We start from the raw sequence: 20,784 nt of genomic DNA on the forward strand, positions 1-20,784 counted from the left end.
GTGCGAGACAGTGACAAATTCAAATATTTACTTTAATGGGACAAGAAAATAATTTATAATATATTTATAGAAGAAAAATATTAAAAGTTTTTATAAAATATATAATAATATGATTAAAAAAATTCAAAATATCCAAGTTTCTATAAATTACACTGTCCTATATGTATTTTCATATTTTAAAAAATGTAGTGGTATGATTTTTTGATTGTGAATACAATAACAAATTAGAAACATGAGGTGATAAAATCAATATTGATTTATTCTCTCTTTTAACTCTTGTAATTTCATACAATCATTTTAAGAAAAAAATCTTATGCAAGTAACATCAATTTTTTGATGGGGGCAAAAATAAAAATCATTATATATTCAAGTGAAAAAAAATGTTTTGGAGACCATTGTTATCGTGGTTATACATGTGGATCCCCCACTAGTGAAAGAGAGAGTCACAAAATACTATCATCTTCTCATCTCAAATTTTAATATAATAATATCATGTTAAAATATTATACTTTTTTTGTACACATAATTGGAAGGAAATACTCAAATATTTTCTCCTAACTAGATTTTCTTAAAAGATATACAAGAGTTGAGATTTGAACTCTTGATCATTTGTTTACAGAATCCAAGTTCATGCTGGCAAATCAATCACTTATTGGTCCACTCAATGTTTATTTTAAGAGAAGGTTGAAGATTTTAACATAACTTACTATATACATGGAAGAATATACTATTAAGAGTTCACGAGAGAAATTAAATAACAGTAAATATATAAAAAGATATTTAACATTTCTTTTTGTTATTAAGAAAATTCTTAAAAACAATATTACTAGAAAATTTTAAACTATTCATGATAAAATTTAAAAACATAGTACTTTATCTATATGCATTAAGGTCATTCAAGAAAAAAAGAATCACTTGAAAAAGGAAATTTGCTTTTTAGTATTAGTGGACATCATTTTCACTAAAATGGATTAGTTATTGTTTGACTTTATAACATTAATAGGTCAAGTTCCGAAGTAGTCTAGCTGCTTCCTTGGCTTGTCCATTCCAACAACTGAAAATTGTGAAACACAAAAAAATCAATCAAATCTAGCTTGGAAATAAAAAGCCCCGTGCTGTGTCCGCCATGTTTTCATCCATCAGTGTGAAGCTTCCAACGTTGCTTCTTCCCTTTTTTTCTCTATCTTTTTCAGTACTCTTTCTCACTAGGCCAAACAACGCGCTTACTAGTTTTTACACATGGATTTAATTTTTTATTCACTAAATACATGATTTTATTACTTATTTGTTAACGTATAATTATTTATATTGCTTTAGTGAAAAGAAGGGAAAAAAACTTGCAAGGATGTGCAATGAATCTACTATCTGGTCACTCAATTTATTAAACTTTAACTTTCAAATAATTTTATTAAGCATTACTCTTAAGACAATAATTAAGAAATTTTCAAAAAGAAGGTTTTTATGAAAATTCATGATAGGAATATTTTGTTAAAATTAAATATTATATTCTGAAAAATATTTTTCTTCTAATTTCTCAATAATTATTCTTAGAGCTATAGTTAAAAACCACTTTTAAAGATTTATTTATTATCCAAGAAAACATATTAGAGTCGGGATGTCATTTAAAAATAAGTGCAGATGATCTAAATTCGTATAAAAGTATCAACATCAACATTCATAACATAACATGTAGATTGTGTTTCGTATGGTGGAAATAGAGGAGGAAAATAATAAAGAAAGTTAATGTTGATTGTTTGATAAAGTTGGGGTGTGAACAAAAATATAAAAAAAATGTGACACAAAAAAATTCTTCACAGAATTAGGTGGAAATCTCATGCCTATCTTAATCAATTTTGTTGCTTGCATAATTGATTAAGGCAACATGATCCTCCTTACACAATTATTATTATTATTATTATTATTATTAATTTTTTTATTTATCAAATCATTTTTATTTAAACATTTGTTCTTTATTTCATTTTTTCTCTTTAACTAAACAATCTTTATTTCCATCCTATTTCTCCTTTTTTTTTTTAACTGGCTTATTCATTTTCATTCTCTTTAACTTCTCGCAACCAAACACAGTGGTAATGAGGTAAGCTTGAGTTCAATAAGATAATTCTAATGGAGTCTCTCCTCCTGGTTTTTGAGAAAAGTTTATCTACGTGGAAATGCAGTTAATCCCATATAAGTTACGATGCAAAATGAGAAAAATAAAATCGCAAATATGCTGTTTACTCTTCTATATGAAAAAAAAAGATAAGGATTAATTGCACCGCTAGATTTGCTTTAAGCTCCATTTCTATATCGATACATTTTATACAATCTTCTAAACCACTGTTACTTCTACAACCACTCTTGTATCTGTTTATTATACAACCTTTACTCCCTCAACTGCTTCCCACTTTCAGGTACTCACTCTATTCCAAATAATGCATGCATTAAATGTTCATAGATAAAAATAAGTAGCTAGGCGTTAGTCCAAGAACAACCAACTTTATTTCCTTCTATTTGTAATTGTAATTTTCATGAAAATAAAATACCATGTCCTTATAAATCAATGGACGTTGAGGAAAACGAAGATTCGAATTAATAATTAAAAATGTCATAAAAACAAAAGAAAAAAAATGAATTTGTGTCAACCTGTATAGCCTGTGATAAGCTGAAATGCAAAGAGCTAACAAAATGCCCTTAAATTAGACAGGTTGTAATTTCCGGGTGTAGCTTGAATTTTTAAGGGCGCGGGGCCCTTTAATTAAACCCATGGCAGCATAGTCCAACCCAAAAATTTATTGGCCCACAGCAAGCCCCAAATTTAGCCCATAACTTCAGAGGTTTCAGCACATCCTGCTTTGAATATACCTCTCCCACTGACTCGTTTGTTCTTAATCCAAATAGTTGACATATATAACTCTTTTCAGCTTTCCTTGGATCATTAATTGTCAAGGTTTTAGGAGCTTAAACACACCTAGTTCCCCTTTTTATGGTTATTTATGCAATCTTTGTTTAATCCTGTCTCCATCACTTAGTGCTTCCCCAAAATCAGAGAATTTGGACCAGAGCTTGAAGACTTAGGTTTAGGAAGAATGTGACTTAAACCATCGGTTTCCATTGACGGCAAAATCCTGAGGGGCACACAAGGAGAGTGAAGTAGAAAAACTCAAGATAAGGCCATGGGATTCTAGGAAGGCATCGAACTTGAGGAAGAAAAATGTTGTATTGGAGAACATGTTCTTGGATGGTACTTTTGCTACTTGCTCCCATGAAGATGCGCTTTGAGCAGTCATCGCCATTTTTCCAACCTTTGCCATTAAAAACCTTTCTCTCTGCAGGATTTAGGACAGATTCTAATCACAAATTGGCACATCTGAAGTGTTTTCAGTCTCTTCCGATGACCAATGATGATCTAAATTTACCACAAAAAATAGTGTTGGAACTTCAAAGGATAAAAAAAATAAAACAGACAGATACGAGGCCTTAAAAATATGAATAACTACCAAATGTCAAAATCGTTTTCACTACAACAATATCAACAAAGTCTTATCTTTAAGTGATGTTGCCTACATGGATCACATAACACCATTCGGCTCTCAGTTAATACCGAGTCAAATTTAAACACTATCCACACACCCTTTTAGTTTTGATGCATAGTGAAATCCTCCCGTATTTAGTTAAATTAACTATTTAGCAGCAGAATGCAAAGAATATACATGCAAAGCTATTGAGTATCAAAATGGTAAAGGGGACCAACGATTAAACGCTCATACAGCCAAGGATGTAAAGTGCAGTGCAGTGCAGTGCCTAGCTATGCTCTAAATGGGGTGAGCATTTTCACAAAAATGCCAGTAAGAGATCACTAGGTTGGCAAGAGAAGTAGCTATACAGTAGGCAAAAAAAAACTGAACAAAAGAATCCTCAGCTGCAAGTAAACATACACGCATTTTCACTGGTGTACCAAAAATAAAACAGCTGAATTGCACCACATTCATCACTAAGTACAGTAAAGAAATTTTTCCTCCACTATTTTCCTTCTTTCCTTTGGGTGAAGGGAGGGAGGTTTTACTAGCATTTTTCTGGAAAGTTATGGTTCCTTCCTACTGTGGTTTTCCCCATAATTTTGTATCCTACCTGTCAATTTTGAACGAAGATCCCTATTAATTTTGGAAGAGGGAAAAGGGAAAAGAATTTACTGTTTCCATAGCGTCACAGAAGAAGGATGAGTTTTTGCTTCAGGGAACAGATTCTCTTGCATTCTATAAAGCAACTATATTGTGCCGCTCCAATATTTTCGTTCCATTTTCAGCCCACCACTTTTCAGCTTGTTCTTCTGTGAAATGCCTTCGACTGTAAAAACAACTGAGAATTTCAGTTAAGTGTGCATGAAATCTGATTGCCAGATAAACAGATAAAAATATTCTTAAACATCTAACAGAATTTTAAAATAAATTCAGTAGAGTTTCCTTTCCCTTTGTTTTTTGTACTCCGAAATACGTACACAAAGCTAGCAAGGGGGTGGATCAAACATACCAAGCTAAAGATTAGGCCACTATTAATACATACTAAAATATTTCTCAATGCAAGGAGCACTAATTTTTTGTCAGCAGGTTCTTATCATCAAACAGTTAAATAAGATTAACAGAGTATAAAAAAACAGTTAAATAAGATTAACAGAGTATAAAAAAACTATATGCTGTTAGATTGATTCTGTAGCAGCATCATAGGGCATCAAGTAGCCACTGTGGATGGGTTAATTAACCCTTTCGTAATGTCTGAATTTTCAATAGCCAATCTTTAACGATACAATTACTGGATAACTGTGCAGGTAACACTTTTTTCCTTGCATGAACTATCAATTAATTTTCAAATAAGTATTTCCAGAGATCCAGCCAGTAAATCAATTGAATTTAGACATTGCAAAATAAAAAGGTTATTTTGACATAAGTGTTGCAAAAGAAAATATATTTTAGTCAACTTTCATTTTGAAATCTCTTCATAAATATTTTTAAGGCTAAATTACAAATTTGGTCCCCCTATTTGTCTCAGATTTCGATTTTGATCCCCTATAATTTAATTCACCAATTGAGTCCCCCATTTATGTCCAATTCCGTTATTTTAGTCCCCAACCCCGAAATTGAACATTGACTGTTAGTTGCAAACGTTGACCACCACGTGTCGCGCCACGAGCACAATCGAAGCCAACACGTAAATTCTCACCCTCAAGCCTTTGCTTATGACAAGTGACAAAATCCTCCAACATGAGAACAAGAACCACATTGAGTACGCAACACCAAACACCGCAAAAAGAACACTACTCAGAAAAGGGTACGCGCAGAGCACAGTCTCGAAGCTGTAACTGTCGTTCAGAACCACCGATCTTTCTGCCGGCATGCGGTTCTCGAAAGGAGCGAAGAATATGAGCAATGCTTGAAGACTCATGTCAGTAGCAGCAGCAATGTAGAATCTTGGCTTGAACCTATCTTTCTGCAACACTACCAATAATAGATTGAGCATCTCAGCAGTATGACCACCTGATCTTAAAATAAAAAGGGTAGTGGCAGGTTTTAAAACCCTTTTGCTCAAGGATCTGCTGCTACAATACATGACATAAAGGAGACAAACCAAAATCAAAGTTACAACAAAAATGGCACTTGAGAAGACAGCAATTGAAGTCACACTAGAGAAGCTGCAGCCATTGCTTTTGTCCATCAGAGGTAGCTTCAAGATTTCAGTCAGAGGTACACATCTTCACATTGAAGCAGCTTTTTTTTTGTCAGCAACCATTGAAGCAGCTTGAGCAGGAGAATCGAAGGAGTAATCAAACAAATGAAAATTCCCAACAAGAAGAGGCGCAATTAAATAAGTAATTGAACAAAAAGAAATGCAATCTGACAAGAATAATCATAGACTTAAAAGATCATGTCTGACAATTCCGATTTGGCTTGTTGGGAGAGTATGAGGGAGAAGGTTTTGAGGTCCAATAAAAGCACGACACGTGGCGGTCAACGTTTACAACTAACAGTCAAGGTCCAATTTCGGGGTTGGAAACTAAAATAACGGGATTGGACATAAATGAGGGACTCAATTGGTGAATTAAATTATAGGGGGACCAAAATCGAAATCTGAGACAAATAAGGGGACCAAATTTGCAATTTAGCCTATTTTTAAATTGCAGTTGGAAGATAAAGAGCCCTAGCAAAAGGCGACACTGATTTATCTTATAAGTTGGAAGATGAAGCAACAAACATCTGGTTTTTTTCTCTAGGGAAGACAAAAGGTCATAATGTATCAAACGTATTAAAGTCATCGTAAAGGTATTGCACTAAAATGGGCAAGCTTTGGCCACTCCAAAGATGTGGACAGTGTTGATAACTCTTGTTATATTTCAAGTATTTATGGGTACGATTTGCTAATAGTGTCTCCTTTTAAGACAATAATGCAAGTTGCACACACTCAGAAAGCAGCATGATTGAATAGTGAATACTAAGTGACAAGCTCTATCTATCCCCCACATCAATCAGCTCTGGTAATATTTCATGCTGTTTTCATGGAATAACAAGTTGTAAATGGAAGTAGTGTATGAAATGCTGGTCCATTGAATCTGTTCTATAAACATCGGTTTCAGATTTGGTAAGGAATCGGGAAAAGAAAAATGGTTTAAACAGAATGGATATGGGATACACGAGGTGGATGGAAAAGTACTTTGAACAGTTTCTTTTTATTATCTGCTTTATAACAAACAATTTGATCATCCACCATGCTTTTAGTTAACTAAAAGTAGTGATAAAAACATTGTAGGTAAAAAGAAGAAACCCAACAATAACAAAATGGTCTTGTAACCAAGCAATACCACTTCTCATCAAAGTGGAGATTCTGAGTTCATAAACTATTTTGTAATAGTTCTTATGCTTCGCAACAAGGAATTAACTCTAACATCGGCCATAAAATTTTAGAATAAAACATACTGTCCTTATGAATGCGATAAAGTTTTGATATGTTTAACAAATTAGAGGATAGCAAAGGGTAAATACCTGAAGCGAACACGCCTAAGCTCATTACCACCACCTGGCTGTGAGGACAAACTTACATACACACCTGGTTCATCTTGCACTACCCACTCTGCCTTTACACTTTGTGTTTTGGCACCATTAGCTAATATCAGATTTGATACATTGCTGCTGCCTTCATTTTTGGGAATGACCGTGTTTCTTATATGGCTCTCATCTAAGGAATGATGCAGAATACTACTACTGTTTTCAGCATAGGGCTCTGTACTGGAGTCAGTATTATGTCCTTCTGGCAGTCTTTCCACCATTTCTTTCAACTGTTACAAAATTTAACATCCACATCATCAGGCACAAGCCAAAAACAATATACCATAGATTTAGTGTGTGTTTGGTACAGTTTATTTTAGAGGAATAATTGTTTTTTTTCTGCTTTCTAATATAGTTTTTAAAAATAGAGTCCTGATCAGTGTTACTGTTATCAATGACGGAACATTGCGTCTTATGGCACCGCCATGGCAGGCCCCTCCCCCTTCTTGGTGCTTCTAGTGGTCTTCTCTGTGTGTGTCCATGGCGGGCCTATCTTCACAGATTGATGAAAGTAGATTACATAGTTTTTTGTCAAGTGAAAAAGGGGAGAGGGAGACCAAGAAAAACATTAGTTGAAGTTCTGAAGAGGGATCTCAAGGGGAATAATATATATGAAGATTTGGTCTTTAACCAAGCCAAATAGTATCATGTGATCCATGTAGTCATCATCACACAGAAGGTTGTAGGTCTTAGATTTAATCTTAAAACATGCTTACTAATGCAGAAGAGGAGAAAAAAAAATCCTGCTGATAGAATACCCAACCTGTGCAGTCAATGACTTTATGATCTCTTTTGCTGATTTACACTTTCCAGCTTCATCTGCAGCTACTGCAGTCACTTCCTTCAATTGCTTTGATGTTCTCTCAAGTTCAGCCTCTAAACTTTTTGACTTGTGAGTAAGGTCTTCAACCTAACCAGTATATTTGATCAGTTCTGAGATGAGTATACTTCAAACATTTTCAATTATCATATGTGACTATAGGTTCTACCCAAACCTGAGCAATGAATACAAACTAGTAAATGAAAATGCACAGTAAACAATTGATGCAAATGGTGCCATAAATGGATTTATTTATTATTTTTTATGTTAAGGTGGACCCCTTATCCTCCAAACTCTGTAATTATCCTGTTCTCTTTTTAAGCAATTTCTTCTTCTACCAAAAGAATCTTATAACAAAAAATGTATTGAGATATGCAAGTTTCTAGAAGTTAATCAACAACAATTTTCTTTTGCAAGGAATCACTCCCAAATATATGAATACTACTTACGTACAGCACATATATGTGACATGAAAAGCCAATCTGAACAGTTTCAGGTGGGAAAGAACATTAGCATGAAGCATGATTACCAAATTCATCATTAGAAGAAAAGGTTAATCATAAAAATGGAATATATCTATCATGATATAATTTCATCAGGATTAAGCAAGGTTCTCTAAAAGGATAGATACACATGAATCACACATATATAAGCAGGCATACCTGTGTCCTTAAACTTATAACTTCTTGACTTAAAATATCATTTCTGTGCTTTAAATGGTCATTTATATCTTCATAAGATTGTCTTGGACTTGACTTTGATGAAACTGATGATGTTGATTGACAAGATATTCTTGCAGAAGGCTCAGAAACTGAAAGGTGTTTCTTGGAATCAATAGAAAGAGAATTTGATGATTTTGAAGGAGCAAAACCCCTCATCAGTGGTTTTCCATTTAAAGCTGGGAAAAGATGGCTATCTTGTGAATCTGGAAGCTTTGATTGACTACTTTCTGTTTGAATAATAGAGCCAAAAGATGCAAGCCTTAATAGTGTTCCCTGTACTTTAGTGATTCTATTGTCTTGCAAACTTACACTTCTCAAGCTAGGAGTTTGCACCGAGGGTACTGATTCAGCGGCAGCTTTCTTAAGTTTAAGATAACAGTCATCACAGACTCGATACGGCTTGTTGGAACTGGGAGCAAGGGAAGCTTTTATAGACTTCTTGCTGGTGCATGATTTGCAAAACACAAGTCCACAGTTGTAACAATTATGACGTTTTCTTCTGAAATTAAATGGATTGCGACATCCAACACAAGTAGAATGATCAACACTTGGTATCCATTTATGAAGACATACAACAGCAGTAAAGTTTGAACCACAAAAAACACTTTTCACTTGTTTATCTTTTAAGAACTCAACAAGTGCAGGTTTATTCCTGTGATCACTGTCTCCATGACCTAATTGCCCATTCAAACCCTTTCCCCATGTGTAAACCTCTGCCTTGGAAGTCAGGACTGCAACATGATATGAACCACAGGCAATATCTTCTACAAAACTATCAGCAATTTTATCTCCAACACGTGTAGGGACTTTCCCATCAGATGCAGGACAGCCAAGTTGTCCATGTGCTGTACTTCCCATTGTATATACAAGTCCTGACGTTGTCAAAGCAATTGTAAGACTGTGGCCACAAGCCACTCGGCAAATGTTTTCAGTACTCAATGCATTTACACACTCAGGAACTAGTCTAGGTTCCCTATCAGCATGTCCAAGTTGGCTTTTATCTCCATCACCCCAGGTGAACAGTCTTCCATTAGATGAGCGTGTAGAAGATTCCACAGATTCATTTACCACCTCAACAACTGCAGCAGTGTGCCAAACACCACAGGCAACCCTGGTTGTTCTCAACCCTTTCAAAGTTTCTACTTCCCGAGGAATATTTGCGCTACTAAGATCTCCATGTCCCAAGGCACCAAAAGTTCCATCACCAAATGTGAACAACTGCCCAGCTGATGTAACAATAGCTGTGTGCCAAGGTCCACAGGACACATATGATACACGTATACCAGCCAAGTTACACTTACTTTCTTGGGAATCCAGTGACTGACTTCATTTCCATGCCCAAGCATGCCAGAATTGTGCGTACCATCACCCCATGTATAAAGATCCCCAGAATAAGTAACAGCGCACGTATGATATTCTCCACATGCTACTAACTCGATATTCACGCCACCAAGAGTGTCAATGAGCTTCGGGTGAAAAACATCCATTTCAACACCATGTCCAAGCCTACCTCCTGACTCCTCTCCCCAACTAAATATATCTCCCTGCTTGGTAACTATAACAGCATGTCTGTAGCCACAACCAATACTATGAACATCTAGAACTAACTTTGATTCTAGTGCCTTGGGAAGGAATGCATCCATCTCAGAACTAGATAAGGCTCCAACTCTATGTACACCACCACCAAGAATTCCATCGGCGATACCTTCTCCCCAAATAAAAACATCACCTATGGAATCAAAATCTTCATGATAAGAACCCTGGCTGGAGGAACTTACAGCACTAGATAAACTAACTCGAAATGCCTCAGATGCAGAATTTCGATTGCTTGAGTTATCCACAGACCCAGAGGATAAAGAGGAATTTGCAAGTGATTCAGCTTGGCTGGAACTCTTACTAGCTGCAGTGTAAGAAATTATTTCAGAGAAAGCCTTTACCCATCTATTTTGCAAATCAAAAGCACCTCCGCCAGCATCTCCAGGGTCCTGTTGTTTAAAATTGGAAAGAGTGAAAAATATAGCAAATTGGCAATGTCTATCTAAACTGTATGAAACAACAAAAGATGAAAGCCATTGTTACAGAGAATGATGGAGTGGATCTTCGTGTGCCAGAATTTGGACTATCATAATACAAACTGTCATCAGTTCTTGATTCCAATCTCCACTTGCAGTTGTTACCTCGAGTAACTAATGCCTTAAGACCAACAAACCAGATTTCAGCTTCATCTTTATCCTTACATATCTGTACATGGATTAGCAGTGAGTCAAATCCTGAAGTTTACAAGGTATAAATTCCCCATCTTACCCAACACACTACTTAAATAATTATCACACTAGCTTTTCACAACCAGAACAGTGAAGGAAAAAGATGACGAGCAAATGTTAATTATAGGCCAAGTAGGTTTAATTTGCAGAACAAATTAACAATTATGCAGAAAGAGCACGCACCAAATCCAAGGACCTATCATTGTATATAAGAGAAAATGACTGATATTCCTTTTCAGGCCGTGGATACCGCTGAAATGTTGCCTGAATGATAACACCAGATCAGAAAAATGAGTATGGATCATAAAGCCAATGGAAAAAACAAAGTACTAAGGATCAGTTAAACATATGTATTTTTCCAACTATTCTTACAAAGAATAAAGTCCAAAAGTCATTTCAGAACAAAATATCGAACGCAGATGTATGCATATTCTTAGAATTTGGGTTTAGGGCATAACTCGACCCTACACAACTAACTTGTAAGGTGAGGACTTCTCAAGCTTTAAAAGCTCTATTTAAATCATATTCTAGTCAATGTGGGACTAAACAGCACCCTTGAAGCTGCAACTAAGGCAGCCCCCAAAGCAGTGACAAATCCAGGATTTTTTTTAGTGGGGGCAAAAAATAGTTTATAATATTTATACAAAAGAAAAATATGATAAATTTTTACAAAATACATAATGTCATGACAAAAGAATAATGTAAAATACTAAAACTTCTACAATTTGTGATTGTCCTTTATGCATTTTTATTGAAAATACTTTGTGATTGTTTCATTGTCAATATTATAAAAAAATATATATCTCTATACACATAGCCAAACAATCATTCAACCAATCATCTTTTTCCATGTGATTGCGCATTTTATTCTTCACAAAATTAATTGCATAGAAACATCTTAAATGACAAACTCTCTAAATCCATTTCTTACTCTATTTGGGAATTGAGATGAAATTACTCAAATGAAAAAATGTAATGTAAGTTAGTAAATGAATCGTTGTGCTTCGTTGAATGTCTATTAGAGGAGTTTGAGTGTTAAAAGTTAGGTTATTATTTTGGTCATCTAATTTTTTTAGGTTCAATTTAGTCCTTTTATTCTTAAAAGGTTCAATTTGATCCCTTAATTTATATATTAAATTCAATTTAGTCCTTTTATTTTTAAAATTTCTAATTAGGTCTTTATTTTTTAAAATGGATTCAATTTGGTCTCATTTTTTGAAAATATTTGGAGATGATGGAAGAAAAATGAGATCAATTTGAACTCATTAAAAAATAAAAAACCTAATTGAACCTTTTAATACTAAAGGGACCAAATTGAACCTAAAAAAATAAATTAGAGGACAAAAATAGTAATTAAATCTAAAAATTAAAAGGATAAAATAGTAAAATTAGTATCGATTTATTCTTTATTTCTTATTTCTTATATTTTTTATATATTTTAAAGATATTATCATATAGGAATAATACCTATTTTTTTATAAGGGCAATTTTTTATATTATACATATATAAGTAAAAAATAAATTTAGTGGGGGCAATTGCCCCCACAATGCAACACGTGCATCCATCCCTGCCCCAAAGTGACCATTACTGAGGCGGGCTAAGGGTGACAGCAATTAAGTTAAGGCAGCTTTCCAACACATATCAAGGTCATAATTGAAATTGCAATAAAGGCACCTAGTATTAACCATAGAAAATACTCTCTAGGCTTTTTACAAACGTACAGTTCGCTGCCCAGGAATGATCCTTGAAACCGTACTGAGCTTAAGCTGTTTCTCTTCCTTGCCAGAGTACCATAAGAGTAGAGACTCGTCCTGAAACCAAAACCAAAAGCATTGAATAGTGTAGAACAAAACATACATGCTGATTTTTCTTGTTCTTAATTTCAAATTTATTTGAAAAATGTAATACTTCAGATATATAGAAATGATATGTGAATTGATTGGGCTGAAATCAGAAACAAGCAAATAAGCACATTTTAAGTATTCCTGGCAAAAGTTAAGTTTAATACTCAAAATATAATATACAGAAGTTCTGTATTATAACATTGAAGACACAATGCATCTAAAGGAAATGCTTTCGACCTTTTCTTCCTCTCAAGCACAATTTGCATGTTATATATAGGCTGTTTGGCATCTCAGATTGTTCAAACATGATTCAAATGTTCCTAAACTACAGTCCACTACTGGACTATATATTTAACTACTGGTTTTAGTCTATTAACATGTTTTTTGTGGTAATGCCTATAAAAACGGCCTAATTGTTGCTGTGTTTATCACTTTCCATCAGCAAACTGTTAATGTCAGAAATTTCTTATGAACATTGTTTTGTATAAAAGGTACAAATTTTTAAATAAAAAAGGATGTAGTTTAATGTCCTTTGATGGGCTAATACAAAATTTTAGGAGAAGAAATACAAATAGCAACTTACATTGGAAAGCCTAAATGGGCAGAACTTCGGCTTCCCTCTTCGCCCGTACTTCAGCAGATATGAGCCTTTCTTAAGAGATGTAATTGCCTACAAAGGAAAAAAAAAGGTTAAAATTCCCTAAAAGAATCTGTGATAAGCACAAGGCAAGACCTCTGCTTCCAGCTTGCCACCTTATGTCAGCAACCATTATAAGTTAGGACAAAACTTAGATACAGTAATCTGCATAATAAAGACTTGTATTAAACAATCATGCAGATTATTAACGTAAAACTCCAATTCTAATTAAAGAACAGTACAAACAACACTTAAGGAACTCTATATAAGCTTCGTCCTATAAATTATCATTCACCCCATTAAATATATATTAGCTTAGCAACACCATAATAATGAAGAACTAAAAAAGTACAGCTAATGGCACACATAGGCAAGCAAACTTTAATCGGAGAACAGTGCAATCAGCACCCGAGGAACTCTACAAATTATTATTCACCCCATTAAAGATATATTAGCTTAGCAACACCATAACAACGAAGAACTAACATAGGCAAGCAAATTTTATCTGCATTTTCCATTTTCCATTTTCTCACACTAGGCATTAAAAAAAACGCAAGAAAAAAAAAATAGAAACAAAGCAAAAATTCGGTGAACCTGCTCGATGTTTCTCTCGCCAGGAGCCGTTTTCTGAGGATCAGCCATTCAAGTTGAAACAATAAGAGGCGCTTCCCAAGAATGGACCCAACACCCATTAGAACAACGACTCAAAACAAAACAACATATACAAATACCAATACCATAACAAAGCAAACTCCAACCTCTCCCCATGAAAACCCTTTTTTCAAATCAACGAAGCGAAGCGAAGCTAAGCTCAATCGCCTACCCCATAGCTCAACGTCACTACCGTAGAAGAGAAATTCGCCTCCGGTTCACCACTTTCAGCACCAAAGAAACCCTAGAAAACACGTTCCGCCGCCGAAACCTCGGAATTCCAGGGATTCTCCCTAGCGGAGAGGGCTCGACGGTGCCAATGTGGGGGGAAACACGACGGCGCCGGAACTGCGGCCAAGGAATCCGAGTAGGACGCGAAAAACCTAACCGTTTGGGGAGAAGTTGGGGTCGTTGGAACCGCGGCGAAGGGAATTCGAAGAACGAAAAGGGGATGGTGTGAGGAGGAAAGCGTTGGAGAGAGACAATGTCAATGGCTTTGGGTTTTTTTTTTTTCTTTTTTTTTTTTTGGTTTTGTTATTCTGAGCTCGAATTCTTGATTTTGAAAATTTTGGTGAACACGCGAGCGAAAGGGAGGTGTCTCTCTCTGTTGAGAGAGAGAGAGGAGGAGCTAACTGTTTTTTCTGCCGGTTAATGCCACGTCAGCAACGGAAATCTGGGGATGGGGATGGCTGGTTTTGTCGTTTTCTGGAGCTCTGGGGGACAAATGAGTCCAATTTCGGGATTTCAAACGACATGCCTCGCTGGTGTCGCTCTCTTCGGGGAATTTTATCCTGTGTGCTGCGGACTACGGTAGGGACCTCCTTGGGATTCTTTATTGTTGGTCAGAGACGCATTCATTGAGATCCGAGGCTGGGTTTTGGAGGGGTGCACCGTACTCCGAGCTCGTTCCCTCACACGATAATTTCACGGTGGATTTCGCGGACCAATAGGGATTAAGGAGATTGAACAGGTAATTATACATTTATAATATAATCGGATTTTTTTGTTTTTAGAAGCAAATGTTAATTATTAGTTTATTAATTTTTCTTAGAATAATATAACTAAATTTGATTCCTCTTAAAGTGAGAAAAATGTATCTAATAGATATAGTTTAGCTAAAAATAGGAACGGATCTAAAATTCAACTTAAGGGAATCAAAAAGTCAAATATGTTAAGTAAACAGTAAATTAGAATAAATAAAATACATTGTATCTTTTATCTAAGTCATGCATAACATTCATTTATATCATAAAATTCATCAATCATAGAATTTGTATCAAATTTTTTAACAATTTTTCTCTCAATATTGGTAATCAAACAATAAGCTAGATATGTAAATTAATGATAACAATTCAAGTTAAAGATATATAAATTACTTGTCAAGCCCTCAAAGCAAAAAGAGTGTATGCACAAATGAAAAATGGGTGTAAATAAAAGTTTTTATTTTATTTCAAACAAGGGGTGTGAATGTAAGAGGAGGATGTGAATAGATTCTTCTTCTTTTTTACGTTTTCTCTTTTTGGGCTAGGGTTGGGACTATGTTTGGACAACCCGACCTAATATGCAATTAAGCAACCCGGGTGGAAAAATCCTAATTGCTTAACCCCAAAACAATGTAAGAAAGGAGGTTGCTACCATGAAGAGTAGTATGCCTCCATGGCACCACTGGTGCAAGGCCCGACAATGTGAGGCTTGTGAGGTGGTGATGGTGGTATTGCAACATGGTGGTGGCGCGACAACGAAGCTAAGAAAACGAAAATGACATGAGGAAGGTGATGAGGAATGCGCGAATAACCAAAACAAAACGTAATAACAAATCATACATCGTAGTCCAATTCATATAAACCTCACCAGCGACCAAGGTGCTCCCGGTGAGATAGAATGGAATGAAGCAGCAAATCGCAAAAAAGAAAAGAAAGGAGAAAGAAGGGGGAGAGGAAGAGAGGAGAGGAAAATGTGAGAGTGAGGGAATGAGGGGTTACATGGTGATTCCTCTTTGTTGCCAAATGGCATGGCACGACATATTTGGCCCAATTTTTCTCCTCGAGATCCATGTCGTCCTCTCTATGCATTAATGCACAGTCCCCCTTTCCTCTTTTATGCACTATGCTCCTTCCTCTTGATCTAATGATTTCTCCTTGAGAGTCCAATAGGTCACACAATCATTTTTTTTTAATTTTTTTACGTTTTCTCTCTTTTTTGTATTTTTTGGGATATGATATGAGAAATTATAAGGGAGAGGGTGGGGGGGAAGTCCATGCTTGCCCTCCTATATATCTGTCAAATACACATTGAGTTTATGAAAAATAACCTAGATTTCAACCCACAAAATATATTCTTAGAAAGGGATGTGAAACTTTAAGTGGCCATTTATTTCACGAAAACTTTTCCAATTTCTAAAAATGTATATTCTCATGTGTTGTTTGAAAGTAATTGAAAAATATTTATGAATATCTTTTATTCCTAAAAAAGTGAGATGTTCACGTTTATGTTAACGAGTTGATTCTCATGAAAAAATGGTGAAAATCATATTAACTTTGTAAAAATTCTATTACACCCTCCATATTAATACCTATTATCTCATTATCTATTCAATTATGTTGAAATTTAATAATTGATATGAAGGTAGCTTACTAATCTTTTTTTTTTCTCTTGTTTACTTGGGTGCGGTTAAAGTTCATTTTACATGCCTTTTTGTGTTGCTTATTCTTTATAAGGCTAAAAATGATATTTTAAGTGCTGCATTTCTTTAATAGTAAGATGTGATTAAGGAGTATATTAAAAAAATGTGTAAAATTCTTCATTGTTATTTGCAAAATGCACTGTGTAATCTTGTATCATGTTGTGTAGATGTATATAATAAGTTCTTTAGTAAAAAAAAGAGAGGATATTTTAGTAATATAACATTTATTCCTAGAAAAAAAATAACGTGAATCAAATATATTTTAAAAATATTCTTAGGAATATAAAAAAGATTATAACGCCTTGAAGGAAATAAGAACCGGAATTTCAAATATATTTATCACAAAATGATATATAAATATTTAAACCAAAACTATCTTAAGTAATGTGAGACTTAACCTTTTGTGTTATCTTTCAAATTACAACAAATCTGACCCACCACATCACAGGTAAGACTGGTGTAGGCTGATTTTCTTTTTTGTCAATTTAAGTTCTCTTTAAAATTTGACCTGACTCACTAATGACTTGGCTCACCAGAAGTGAACCTGGTGATTAGGGTTGACTTGCGGGTTAATGGTCATCATTTTAAAAAAAATGTTATGTTATTCCTCCTATCTCAATGAGTAATCTTGGCCCACTGTCAGTATTTTACTCACAAACTCACTCACGAGTACAATCACTCATCACACCACCCAACTCAGTAATAATCATCAACGTTAATAGAAAGTGGAATTAGGAGAGGGGAAATTCATTGAAAAGCTCCCTTGCCATCTTTTATATCAAGGCTAATTTTGGGAAAACTACCATCTATTGAAAAATTCATGACATGAGAATAATTAGTACGTAGTTTATATTTCATTCCACAAAATAATCTACTGAAATATTAGTAACTTCCAAAGTGACGCATTAACAAAGTTCAACATATTTGGTCATCATCAATGTATTGAAATATATTGAAATATTAGCAACAGCCAAAGTGACACCTTAACGAAGTTCAATATCTATAGTCATCATCAAAGATCATGTAATTTCCATTCCTCCTTGCTCTAGCTTGTCTGTCATTCTGCACATCAAAGCCAATTATGTTTTTCATAATTAAAATATTGTTCCAAACACAAACTAAGTGAAACTTGCAGCGGAAATAGGCTTTCACCCTATATAAATTTACTACTAGAGAATGACTAAAAATGTAAAACACATGTATTTCAACTTGTAATTGAAATTTCAGCTTGTAATTCCTTCCTGGTTTGTAGCTCAAATGATTCATACAAAGAGTAAATATGGAACTTTTGTTACTGTTTTTTCTTTATTCTGAAAGAAAATATGGAACTGGTAAGAGTCAATGTGGAAAATAAGATAGATAACAAAGATTTATGTGATATATTCTAGTTTTCTACATTACATATATTCCAAGGACTATGAGCCAAATCTCTCCTTGTTCACATGAAACAATCCAGACGACAGTTATAATGAATACTCTCCCTGCTAGTTAGCCTTTAAGAGTTAAGACTTGTCCAAAATTCTGCTTTTAGTTCATAATTAAATTAAGTGTTGTATATATAGAATTTTTATTGTTTTTTTCTTTACTAAAAAGTTTAGGTGAGTTGAGTCCTATGAGGTCACAAGATCATGACTCATGAAAAACCTCAAAACTTAAAAGAACAATTTACAAAAATACTTACATTATCCACCAATAAAGTTTCAGCATGGACAATGAGATTTGAACTCATGTCCTTTTGAGATGAGTCCTACCATCATCAACCGAACTAACCTTTCTTGATCATACATTTAGAATTTTCAAAGGCATAATTTGGGGGAGGGGAATCTAAATTCTGTGCATTATGTTAGCAAGTTGAATAGTCTCAAAGTCATACTTTCCCAAATTTAGAAAGATCTTAACTTTGAAGCAGAACCAAATATTCTTCACTAAAAGCATTGGGTAATATGTGTGTACCTTGCTTATAAGTCTTTCAAAGGCTTCTGTACCATGCTCTTCCATGTATCTCTCAGCAGCACTTAGAACATCATCTGGCTGATTGAATAAGGACTTCTTTTGTGGAAAATACCAGATTTGAGAGCCTTGAGGAATTGGGATTTGCGGGTTCATATAGAATGGTCTGATGTAATTCCTATAAACAACTGCAGCCCCATTGAAGTGAGGCAGAACCAACCAGCAACTGAATATCAACTTGGCAAAAGGCCAAATGGGAAGCCTGAAATTAGCAGCATAATTATTACTATTGGAGAAACACTGAAACCACAGTTAAAGCAATGAAAAGTTGAAAACAAAAAGAGAAAACATTGCAAAGACAACCATGCATCCTCACTCACCATCTTTCCTTAAATAATCAAAAGCACAAAACAAAACAAAAGTCAAGGCATTTTAAGTTTGACACAACTGCTTCAATTTTTATCAGCAACCTCTACATCCTATGAATATGACAAAAAATTCATGTGGCCCATTCTTGGTCGCACAGGGGCCAGAACAAACAATTTGCACTGTATTAGGTTCATTAGGCCCAGAAGTTATATAAGGCAAACTTACGGTGAAGGAAAAAAGGACTGAGGAGAGGTCGTGGATTTGAATCCCTCCAGTAACGAAACTAGCAAGACAACTAACATTTGTGGATCAAAAAATAAAAAAGAGGTTCAATTGGCCCGATTTCTAGCATGCAAATGCAGATTTATTGCTCGCTTATTCAAAAGCCCTCGAATCATATTGATATATAAAACACTTGAAGGTAAACAAAACCAAGCAATGTTAGATCAACCTTTTGAAATACTCCAAAAAACACAACACAAAGGGGTAGTTAAATTGTGAAGCAGCTATATATAAAGTAGAGAGCACATTCAATGTTGAATCATTTATAAATTATACTGCATGGTGCATAACATGATAGCATAATGAAATTATAGATTCACACATGGTCATTAGCAAAGAAAGCTTACAGTTCAAGAACTTTGGCGAATGTGAGCTCAAAGATTGTGAGAATGGAATACAGAATCCAATACGTGAGCCATTGTTGATCATCAGTAGTAGACTTGGTCTCGATGGCCTTAATTGAAGCATATCTAACCATAAAGACAAAAAGGGTATGCAGAAAATTAAGTTGAAAATTCAGACATGCATTCCCTTAATAAAAGAAATACAACAAAAGAAGAAGAAGCATACTTACAAAGGGTAAACAAGCGTAACCAAGGGCCTGGAGAAAAGACCAACAAGAGAGTGAATTTAGTAACACTCAGATCGAAATAATTGCTATAAAATGAGAAAAGAGTTAAACAAAAAAAAATATTGAATTAGTGTCTTCCGATGGCATAAGAAAAAAGAGACATACAGAGCAAGAACATCAAAGTTATTGAAGACAACTTGGAGAAAGTTGTTGTTGTTGTCAGAAGCACCCATATTTTGCAACGAAGTTCTGTTTTCTACTGCTTCTGTGGAGAACTAAGATAGAGTGTTCAGTGTTCACCCAAAAAGTGACAAAAGAAGGAAGAGAGAGAGAAGCTTGGAAAAAAGTGACCCCAAAAAAGTCACAGAAAATGCGGGAAAGTTGGCACACAGCCAAAGTACTCTCTGAAAAGAACTGATGTTTTCGACAATCTATTGCACACGACCAACGAGGCACCGAATTTTACTTTTTTTTACTCTCCGTCACACAACAAGATAATGAAGATATAGACTAATTTTTCTTACGTGGGACAGGGATTCAGAAATTTGTTTGCATATGATGTTTTATATTCAAAATTCATTGTCATATGTTGTGTTAAAAAAATTAAAATATATTAATTTTTTTTGTAATAACACTATTTATTATTATTCATTTAAATGTTTGAATGCTTTTGTAACATTTTGAATAGGTATGATAAAGAACCCCAAATCTACGAGCATTTACTTGAACCTGCCTAACTTTGATAGAGGATATAAACTTTGCTTAGATATGTATATGTAGAAGTGGAAATATGCTGGTTAAATAAGGTTTTTTTTTGCTAAATACGCCTAGTATGTTTAAAAAAATTCAAATTCTGCGTTTAATTTATTATCTATATAGATTTTATTTTTAGATTTAAT

The 20,784-nt window shown here is 34.5% G+C and overlaps 2 protein-coding genes and 1 pseudogene across 3 annotated transcripts; all 3 read right to left on the reverse strand.

Moving 5' to 3' along the window:
* Positions 1-3,829: 3,829 nt before the first annotated feature.
* On the reverse strand, positions 3,830-14,864 carry LOC100792417 (PH, RCC1 and FYVE domains-containing protein 1-like; annotated as a pseudogene). Its single transcript, XR_415710.4, has 9 exons — positions 13,974-14,864; positions 13,326-13,412; positions 12,620-12,709; positions 11,081-11,161; positions 10,713-10,874; positions 8,574-10,618; positions 7,855-8,001; positions 7,029-7,321; positions 3,830-4,344 (listed from the first exon to the last, which is right to left on the reverse strand). The product of XR_415710.4 is annotated as a PH, RCC1 and FYVE domains-containing protein 1-like (transcript).
* LOC102664592 (uncharacterized) lies at positions 4,371-7,020 on the reverse strand. The gene has a single exon (XM_006585954.4). It carries the CDS (start codon positions 5,704-5,706, stop codon positions 5,146-5,148), a length of 561 nt encoding a protein of 186 aa, XP_006586017.1. The 5' UTR covers positions 5,707-7,020; the 3' UTR covers positions 4,371-5,145.
* Positions 14,865-17,505: 2,641 nt separating the features above from the next.
* On the reverse strand, positions 17,506-20,266 carry LOC100499934 (HVA22-like protein). The gene is made up of 5 exons (NM_001251294.3): positions 20,051-20,266; positions 19,889-19,915; positions 19,662-19,784; positions 18,667-18,925; positions 17,506-17,775 (listed from the first exon to the last, which is right to left on the reverse strand). Exons 1-5 carry the CDS (start codon positions 20,116-20,118, stop codon positions 17,707-17,709), a joined length of 546 nt encoding a protein of 181 aa, NP_001238223.2. The 5' UTR covers positions 20,119-20,266; the 3' UTR covers positions 17,506-17,706.
* Between the last annotated feature and the right edge of the window lie 518 nt (positions 20,267-20,784).

This window comes from Glycine max, chromosome 8, assembly GCF_000004515.6.
Source record: "Glycine max cultivar Williams 82 chromosome 8, Glycine_max_v4.0, whole genome shotgun sequence".
NCBI lineage: Eukaryota > Viridiplantae > Streptophyta > Magnoliopsida > Fabales > Fabaceae > Glycine > Glycine max.

What these genes read in the sequence shown, in the direction of transcription:
- LOC100499934 (NM_001251294.3), bottom strand. Translation starts at nt 20,118, where the DNA reads ATGGGTGCTTCTGACAACAACAACAACTTTCTCCAAGTTGTCTTCAAT. An exon ending in AACTTTGATGTTCTTGCTCT is followed by an intron (nt 19,916 to 20,050) that starts GTATGTCTCTTT and finishes TCTTTTCTCCAG; the next exon opens with GCCCTTGGTTACGCTTGTTT. An exon ending in TTGAAAGACTTATAAGCAAG is followed by an intron (nt 17,776 to 18,666) that starts GTACACACATAT and finishes TTTGATGTGCAG; the next exon opens with AATGACAGACAAGCTAGAGC.
- LOC102664592 (XM_006585954.4), bottom strand. Translation starts at nt 5,706, where the DNA reads ATGGACAAAAGCAATGGCTGCAGCTTCTCTAGTGTGACTTCAATTGCT.